General features: G+C 47.2%; 1 protein-coding gene across 1 annotated transcript; it reads left to right on the top strand.

Annotated features, from left to right (window-relative positions):
* The first annotated feature begins 1,075 nt into the window (after positions 1 to 1,075).
* Positions 1,076 to 7,853, top strand: prox1a (prospero homeobox 1a). Its single transcript, XM_062455040.1, has 2 exons — positions 1,076 to 1,456; positions 4,849 to 7,853. The coding sequence occupies exon 2, from the start codon at positions 4,916 to 4,918 to the stop codon at positions 7,136 to 7,138; it is 2,223 nt and encodes a 740-aa protein (XP_062311024.1). The 5' UTR covers positions 1,076 to 1,456; positions 4,849 to 4,915; the 3' UTR covers positions 7,139 to 7,853.
* Positions 7,854 to 9,560: the final 1,707 nt, after the last annotated feature.

The following is a 9,560-nucleotide window of genomic DNA, read 5'->3' as shown; positions in this document are numbered from 1 at the left end:
TACATTGAACTGCATAAATCAAAAGGATTCCGAAGCGTTACAGGTGTCTCAAGTTCAAAAACTGAGAAAATAACCTAACAAGTCCAAATTCACACAAGGAAAAACGTAATATTGTAATATTGAACATAAAACGTGGCGGTGCATAGTATAATTATTCCAGTTTAATGTGGACACGTAGAATTGCACACAGAACAACTCCATAGCTACCAAATTATCATGAGTGCAGATTATTTGAGACGCAGAACGCAGTTAACTGTGGCAATTATAGTTAAATCTGTTGTCTTGCGCGTACAGATGCCCATGGACGGAAAGCAACTTAACTTGATCTTTGAGAGAGGTTATGTGACCGTCTAAGTGAGGTATCTGAAGGCTCCGTCTCTGGGGCTCTCCATTGTAATTATATTTCATTATATTAGCTACATTTTGCATTCAGACCTTATTGATAGATCGTTGATGAATAGGCGAAGGTTCAGATATATCGACTTGACGCTTTGATCCATGTGCGGAACTAGCTCCTCAATACCACGTTGAGCTCCAAGACCAAACCAATGTACCCAAATGAAACAGTGAAATAATGAAAAATGTCCATGAACCTTTCTTTCTTATCGGTGCATGAAAAAAGAACATCCCACGAAACATCAATGTAAACCCCGAGTCCTTAAGTAATTGAGTTGTGAGTGGAATGCTCAACAGTTACAGCTACAAAATGAAAAATGAAATTGTAGGCTATTCTTTCACTTGAAAGTGAGATGCATGTTTTAATGGAAAACGACAAACATGATTACATCATAGAATAAAACACACTAGCTAATATGTTTCATAATATAGCTTGACTTAAAAAGTAAAAATATGCGCACGTATCACAATAACTAAAGTATTGTAGTCTAACGTGGATGTCTTAATATTCATATATATATCATTAATACGTTTAGAAAGGTATATGATTTATATTACGTTTTCTTATTCGTTGTCTCACTGATTTGTAAAGAAAGTGATAAGTAAGAGTTTTTTTTTGCCTGTCGAAGTCCCATTCCGCGGTCAAGTTCAGTGCATTGTACTCCTCCGGACCCGATGGACAGTTCTTATTGGTAGGTGGATTGTTACATCACGCTGCTTATGACGCGCCGTCTTCCTGTTTCCTTCAGCTGTGTCTTAAAGTGAATCTTGTTGGTGGAGGAGAGCTCGAGCATCAAAGCTCTGCATCGCGTGTGCCTCGGAGACACACACTCACGAACTGCTACGACACAACAAGCCTTTCAGTCTCGAGAGGAGAGGATAGAGAAAGAGCGGCGCAAAAGAGCTCTTTTATATATTTTTTCTATTCCACGGTCGTATCACTCACTTTCACGCCAGCTCTTCATTCCCTGAGAAATTATAATATCCAGCCTCGCATAAGCGAGTCCTCCGTATCTCTTTCTCCAGAAAAAGGAGTTCGGTTTTCCGTTCCATCTGCGGGGTAAGTAACCTTGTCCTCAAATACCTCCCTCCAGTTCTGCTGCGTCGCGTGTGCTTGGTGGGCGGAAATAATAAACAAATTAAATTTATAATCAGTAGAATTTATTCCAATGAAGACAATATCTTTTTGTGATTATTTACTGAAATTCATTGTCATTATGATTTGTTACAAAGTTTCTCTGTGATGACGATTATGAGAATTATATGGCTCTCTATCCCAAATCACGAAGGACATCTCATCCGTAACTTTAGAAAGTGACTTAGTGAGAAAAAATACAATAACTTCAGTTAGTCACGAAAACAAGTCTGTTTCTTGACCAAAACTTATTTGAAGTTGTCTTAGAATGTATAGTTTTATTTTTTAGGTGAGCTCCATTAGCCTATCTTTGTTGCCATCTATGTTTCCTGCATTTTAAAGACTGTTTGGTTGTCAAAATAACAAAATCTCCTATTTTTGTTGAAACATATTTGCCTAAACCCCTTATTTCATTAAACGGCGCGTTTGTGAGTTTATTTGTGAAGGGAAATTGTGCATTTTATTTGTGTGGGTATTTGTGATGTTACGGAGGAGTGTTGGTGTAATTATTTTTATAGCCAAAGCAATTAGGCTTTAGTAGTTTCCATACTATTTGGAAATTGTAAATAGAAGCTTAATTAGTTGTATAATTGGTTCCCTTTAAATGACAATTGGTGCTGGATGGAATCGTTACAAGTAACTAATGCCAGTTAGAATCAGCGAATGTTGACGGGGAGGAAAATGTCCCAAGTGCACATTGATGCCAGCGTTGGCACACAAACACTAGGCTACGTCAATCCACTCCAGCATTTGTAAGCTATTGTGTTGAAGTAAGGCCTCTTTATAAAAAAGTCTAATCATTTATTTTCAGCAGTAGTCTTTCAATAATATGTTTAGTGCTCTGGATCAATTCCAAATGTGAAAGAGTTATGAACTTTTCATCTTATTTTTGTAGTTCACGGTCACAGTTTTATGCCCTGGGAAAAGAAGAGAGGGGGACTTAAACGGGCTCGAGAGAGGAGCGTAGCTCATTGTTCATCTGTGCTCATATTTCCTTGAAATTGTTGAAAGGTCTCCGAAGTAAGAGACTGCGCATGGGCAATAGGGGACAGGTGCGGCGTCGGGAAAGACAGGTGCTGGTGGCTCTATTTCGAGCGATAACGACATAGCCCATTGTTAAGGTCTTGTGGCGCTGAAGTCAAGGCTTTCTTGTAGATATATCACCCTTGTTTGAACTGCTCGAGATATGTCGAGACTTGTGCCAGGGTCATTTGTCAGTCACTGTTTTATTTTAGACCAACCAACCAACCAAAACTTTTAGCCTATGAAGTATCGGGCCCTTTGTTTATCCACGTTGCCAAACTCATGAAATCAAGTTCAGTATGTTTTTCTTTGTTGTTTTGTGTTGCAGAAAATAGCACAACAAACACATTCCAATTTCTTAAATATTTCTACAAGAATACATGCCAATTATAAACTATAATTGATGCATGTGTGTGTTGTGTGTTTGGGAGAGAGAGAGAGAAAAAAGCCTGAGTGAGTTTATGAGCGTGTGTATAAAAGGGAAAAGGGGCGTAGATGGTATTAATGTAAAAATCTGGTTTTATTTGGCATCATTATAATATCTCATAGTTGATAGCGATGTGTCAGAACACTGCATGGAATGTGAGGCTGACTGTGTCATCATCATTCATTTTTAAGTGATCAAAGGATAGAAACGGTACTTGATTCTTTCCTTGTTTCTTGGTTCTTATGTGTTGTAAACAAAACAAAAAAATACATATAGGCCTATTCTGTATAAAAAAAATAATGCAACAATGCAAATGTGCTCAAAGTGTTTAATTCATATAACGTTTAATAAGCAATTGTAGTTATATGCAGCTGTAGGCAATTGGACATTTTATTTTCACACATACATTTAATTAACAGTTTTTATCAGTCAATTATCTAACATTAGCTTGTTTGTTAAAATGTACTATTTTACTTTGGTTCTTATAGAGCCAATTGTAAATAAAAGAGGAGGGATAATGTGATGCAAAAACACAAGCTAGGAAGTCATACAAATTCTCAAAATATCGCCATTTGCCTTCAGATTTGTCTAAACGATCAGCGCTAAGACAAAAATGTTATGACATGAAATAAAACAGTTTCATGAAACCCTGACCGATTCATACATTTGTGATTACTCACAAATAAACTCCAACAGTGCTGAGTGAGACTGCTGTGGTTGCATGCTTACGTAGCGTTATTGAGGCAGGCTTGGTAGTGACAAAACGCTTCCTTTCATAGGGGCATAGGGGCTTGGGGTGGAGCGTCCTAAGTTGCTCCTTGGTGAAGTTGACCCAGGTGACCCAACCGTTTGAGCAGAATTAACAGGCTCTGCCAGATGAAAAGACTAGCAGGAAGACATAGAAGTGAGCTCATGCAGGCTTACAATATCAATAGCCCACCCCATCAAGGTTGAATTTGTTACACGTCACTATCCCCAGTTCAAGATTTGACATTCATACTAATACTCCCCCCCCTCTCCATTCATCAGTCATATTTCCAGCCTAGTAATATTTCGGATTCTGCATATTTAGGATTCTGGGTACTGTGGTAAAGTATTTCAGAGAATTAGAGTGAAGCCTGTTTTGACGGGACTTTGTTAGCGTCTCCTGTTATTGAAGTCCCCACCTCTAGCACAGCCTGAGGAGGTTAATTCAATTCCCTTCAAGAACGTGCGGATGCGTTTATCAATGTTTACATGTCTTAATCTTAATCCAACTTTAACCTTTTTACTTTATTATACGAGTTAATGGCTCATATGCCAGCTCAAAACCACACAAACATGGAAACGGGGACAAGTACTTAAGTAATTATCATAATTTTATGCAGCTTTGTGTTTCGTGGGAACTGGTTCAGTGTTGCACGGCATGTGAAGGGGGACAGGATGGACTCAGCCCTGGAATGCAAAGCCCAGGCCTAAATGTGACCCCATCACTCCCGTTCCCCTTTCTCCCCTGCCATTGGTTGCTGCCTTCTAAATGTAATTATGTGTGTCGCTGCCCCTGTAGAAAATGCACATAGGGATTATGTACTGTCTTGAGATGAACTCATATCGCTTTGATGCATCTGTGTGCTGTTAAGTAATGGGAATTCCCCAAGAGAGAACTTGTAATTAATTATCGGAGTTAATCTCATTAATTGGGTCTGGAGATTCATTCCATATTTAATCTTCTTTACAATGAAATGTGAATCTACTCCACTGCTGCCGGAAGGAAATATTTCATATTTGAGACCAACTTTAATATTGGGCACATTTCGGGAGGCATCCAGCAATCTTTTTACATTTTTTAATCCATTTTGCATAATTGTTTTATCTGTTATTTGACCAGGTACACGGCATAATTGGCTCTAGAGGTGTGGGCACAGCAGGATATGGCCCAATAGCAGCAGCCCGTGATGCCGGACCATGACAGCGAATCCCTCCTGAGCAGACAGACCAAGCGCAGACGAGTCGACATCGGCGTCAAGAGGACCGTGGGTAGCAACAACGCCGGCGTTCTCGTGACAACCAACGCCGCTTCCTCCGCAGCCGATAACATTGCCCGCGCCAAAGCCGCCATCTTCGGTGCCATGAACTCTATGAACTCCCACAACCACCGCAGCTCAGACGCAGATGCCATGGAGTGCTCCGTGGTGCAGCCCCACGGCGCCATCTCCGCTTCCGACTGCGAGTCCAAGTCCAACGTTCTCCGGAAGCTTCTGAAGAGGGCCAACTCGTACGAGGACGCCATGATGCCCTTCCCTGGCGCCACCATCATCTCCCAGCTCCTCAAGAGCAACATGGCCAAGAATGGCGGGGGAGGAGGCGGAGAGAGGGGGGAGCGGGGGGAGCGGGGAGGCGAGGGGGGGTTCCCCGGCTCTGGCCTGTCCAGCGGAGGCTCCGAAGCCCCCCAAGAAGACGCCTGTAGCAACTCCTCCCAGGACAGCCCTCAGGAGTGCCTGTCGCCCTTCGGCCGCCCCCCGGGGCTCGGGGCCTTCGACCTGGAGCGCCTCAACGACGAGCACTTGCGGGCCAAGCGCGCCCGCGTGGAGAACATCATCCGCGGCATGAGCCACTCCCCCAGCGTGGTGGTGCCTGCCTCGACGCGCCACCACCCCGAGGGCGGCCGCGACCGCGACATGGACGTGGAGCGCGACATGGAGATGGACGGCCCCCAGCAGGCGCCCAGCCCCAGGGCCCCGGGAGGAGGGGAGATGTGCAGCCGGGAGAACAAGCGCAAGCAGCGGCTTCCCCAGCAGCAGCAGCAGAGCTTCACCCAGCTGGTGTGCCAGCGCAAGGAGCAGAAGCAGGAGGAGCGCCGGCAGCTCAAGCTGCAGCTGGAGGACATGCAGAAGCAGCTGCGCCAGCTGCAGGAGAAGTTCTTCCAGATCTACGACTCCACCGACGACTCGGAGCACGACCTCAGCCTCCACCACCACCACCACGACCTGGGCAACATGTCCGAGGACAGCGCCGGCCGGTCGGATGCCGGCGCCGACGAGAGAGGCGGCGGCGGCGGCGACCGCTCCGACAACGAGATGTCCGATCTGGACCCGGGGCACTTTTTGGACCGGGCGAGAGCCTTGCTCCAGGAGCAGGCCCTGCTGGCTGAGGGAGACAAGCCCAGGAGAGAAGGCCTGGGCCGGGGGAAGAGTCAGGGAGGACCAGCCTCCTCCTCCATGCACGCCGAGGGCAAGCAGCTGGCCGAGACCCTGAAGCAGGAGCTGAACTCGGCCATGTCCCAGGTGGTGGACACCGTCGTCAAGGTGTTCGCCAAGCCCCCCCGCCCCGCGCCCCCCCAGGTGTTCCCCCCTCTCCCCATGCCCCCCGAGAGGTTCTCGGTGAACGGCGACAACCCCAACTTCCACACGGCCAACCAGCGCCTGCAGTGCTTCGGCGACGTCATCATCCCCAACCCGATGGACTCGTTCGGCGGCATGGCCGGCGTGCCCGGCGGGGCCAACGACCAGACGGAGGCGCTGCCCCTAGTGGTGAGGAAGACCCCCAGCGATCACCACCACCAGTCATCAGCCGTGGGCGCCCATGGCGGGCACCACCACCCCGCCCTGCACCCCTCCTCCCTCTCAGCCTCCATGGGCTTCAGCCCCCCCTCCTTCCGACACCCCTTCCCCCTTCCTCTCATGGGCTACCCCTTCCAGAGCCCCCTGGGCGCCCCCTCGGGAGGCTACCTGGGGAAGGATCACTCCTCCCCCGACTCCATGGACCTATCCAGGGAGACCACCAGCCTGCGGACCAAGATGGCGTCCGGCCACCACATGGGCCACCACCACCGGTCCCTGTCTCCCACCCACCCCGGCAGCACGGCCGAGGGACTGTCCCTGTCCCTCATCAAGTCCGAGTGCGGCGACCTCCAGGACATGTCCGACATCTCACCCTACTCTGGCAGCACCGTATCCTTTATTACCCTCTGGGGTGGGGAGTCAGGGCAGAGACAGGTTGTGTGTTTGTACGTGAGTTTGCGTGTGTTAGCCTGTCTGTCTGTCTGTCTGTCGGGTTTTCTGTGTTTCCCTGTAAGTGTGGGTGAGAGAGAAAGAGAGAGTCTGACTCGTTCTTCGTTGCCTCTCGCAAAGCCGATAACAATTCCTCTGCCCCGACTCCTTTGCCAGACTTATTTATAGCTCTTCCTTCTTTTCTCTCCCTTCTACGCCACTTTTTCACTCGTTTTCTCTCCTAAGTGGTTCCAAAAAAAAAGCACTCTAGTTACCTATCACTTACCCTGGCCAAGATTAGGGGCCCCATTGACATTGTGCGTCCCCCATTTCGACCGCGTCCAAATGAGCAGAGAGGAGAAGGTAGGACCTCGAAACGTGGCACAATGGCGTCCTATAGTCGTCTCCTATGGGTTAACCCCTGCGTGGCCCGGCCGTGCCCGGAGCATAAAGAGGCTATCCCCTGTGGGAGTCTCAGATGGAGCCCCACAGGGCCCGGAGCCTATTAGCTTCAACTGAAACATTCTGCCCTCTGTTCCAGCCGCTCCTATAGCTCCTTGGATCCCAGCCATTCAACACGTCCTTTAAACCCCTTATCAAAGTTTTATTGGTGAAAGCCAGGTAGCGCTCATTGGAGGGGGTTGACTTACAGCTTATTAGGAACTGGTGAGGTGTGAAATGAGTTTGGTTGTGTATGATCGGTGGGTTCCCAGAGAGTCTGTATGTGTGTGTGTGTGTGTGTTTTCGGTGAAGTGGTAGCTTTGTCTTAGAAAGCATCGGGCTGCGAGTGGAACTTGGAAGGACGGGAGGGATGCTTGTGTGGATGGTTGTATGTGTCATTGTTGCCGTGGGGCTCTACCCTTATGTGTGACGTGCGTGTGTGTGTGTGTGTGTGTGTGTGTGTGCGTGTGTGTTGGGTTCGCCTGAGGACTATGTAAGGATGTTTTTTTTATGACTGCTTGCGTTTCCTTATCACCCACCACCACCACCACCCCGTTGTAAAAACGAACAATCGGCCCTGTTCCTTGTCTCTTTTTTTTTCTTTTTTCTTTTCCTTTTTTCATTTCATAAAGATCTGTCAACAGCCAGGGGGGCCTTTTGGCGGTTGCTTGGCAGCCAAATACTTCTTTTTTTTGTTATTTTTTCGTCCTTCCCCCCTCCCCCCTCTCCCTCTCTTTTCTTTGAAGCGGAGGTTAACAGGTGTTTGTGGCGAGCTGTTTGTCTTTCATTACCTCTCCTCGTCTTGTCTTCTGACCGGCGGGGTGAGCGCTTTCCAGAGATCCATAATCCTCTGGGCTCTGGGCTCCCGATGGAGGGATGAAAGGAGAGCGAGAGACGGAGACAGGGAGAGAGGGAGAGAAAAGAGAGAGGGAGACAGACAGAAAGAGAGGAGACAGAGGATGAAACAATTAAACGACAAGCGCACACGCCAGATGCTGTCACTTCCATTGTCTTGTTTTTCTTTATTTTAGGATATTAACAGATGTACTCCCTTCAAACGAGAAAAATAGGACAGGGTGTCTGTATGTTGGAAGTTTCTCTTCATTTCCTGACGGATTAATTCATTTGAAAGTTTTTAAAACCTTTTGTTTGCTTAAAATCTATATTATAGTTTTAGAAGCTATTTATAAAAGCTGGCTAATCGTCAAATATAAATATTGTAAAATACTGTAATACTATTGTATCAATACAGACATAGAATAAATAGCAGTATTAATTCAATAAGGACTAAAGCGTCAAACCAGAAGCCCTAGACAGCTTGCCAGACATTTCGCGGGGTGCGTTAAAGTTCACCCGTGTTCTGTAGTGTTGCAGAGCAGATGGCTGCCATCAATTTCCTCATCTGTTCTACGACTCTGAATATCTTGTCCTTACACCTGCAACAGGGAAGTGGAGCAGCTATTTCCTCTCATGACTTTGGGCGTTTGGGGAAGTGATGTGGAGAATGATGATGTGTTGTCAGATGAGGCGGGCCGACACAGGGCCAGCTGGTGAGAGGGCACCATCACGGCAGAATGATAGCCGTGGTGGATACCCCCCTAAGTCCAATCATGATTACATTTGCAAGCTGTGAGAGAAATGAACCCATCCCTATACACTGCCTTAAAAAATATGTATTAAGGAGTGGTGGTACCCTGTCCATACAGGAAAAACAAGACTTGTTTTTTCATTTCATCCGTTTCTTGGAAAGCACTTCGAGTGTACCAGCATTCTCAAATTCAAGCCTTGTTGCCATGTAGCCCTCAGAGAAGTGTATCCTCAGCAAAAAAAAACACCTCTCTCTCTCTCTCTCTCTCTCTCTCTCTCTCTCATCTCTCTCTCTCTCTCTCTCTCTCTCTCTCTCTCTCTCTCTCTCTCTCTCTCTCTCTCTCTCTCGCTCTCTCTCTCTCTCTGTGTGTCTCTCCCCTCTCCTCCTCAGTCGTCTGAGGGGCCATTGTAACCCTGGCTGTGAGAGCAGATGGTGTAGTGTTGAGAGTGGAGTGCTGCTCTCTTGGCCAGGCCTGGCAGTGAAGAGCTGGCCTGCCAGGGCTTCTCCCCCCAGACCCTCCACCCTGCCAGAACCTATAGAGCCCTCGCCTCTCCATCCACCCTTCTCTGTCATTCTCTCTCC

The sequence above is a fragment of the Osmerus eperlanus genome, unplaced genomic scaffold, assembly GCF_963692335.1.
Source record: "Osmerus eperlanus unplaced genomic scaffold, fOsmEpe2.1 SCAFFOLD_458, whole genome shotgun sequence".
Classification (NCBI taxonomy): Eukaryota; Metazoa; Chordata; class Actinopteri; order Osmeriformes; family Osmeridae; genus Osmerus; species Osmerus eperlanus.
Note: the sequence above shows the minus strand (reverse complement) of the source record. Positions and strands in the feature narration are given on the sequence as shown.

Coding starts and splice junctions, on each gene's coding strand:
- prox1a (XM_062455040.1), top strand. CDS start 4,916: ATGCCGGACCATGACAGCGAATCCCTCCTGAGCAGACAGACCAAGCGC.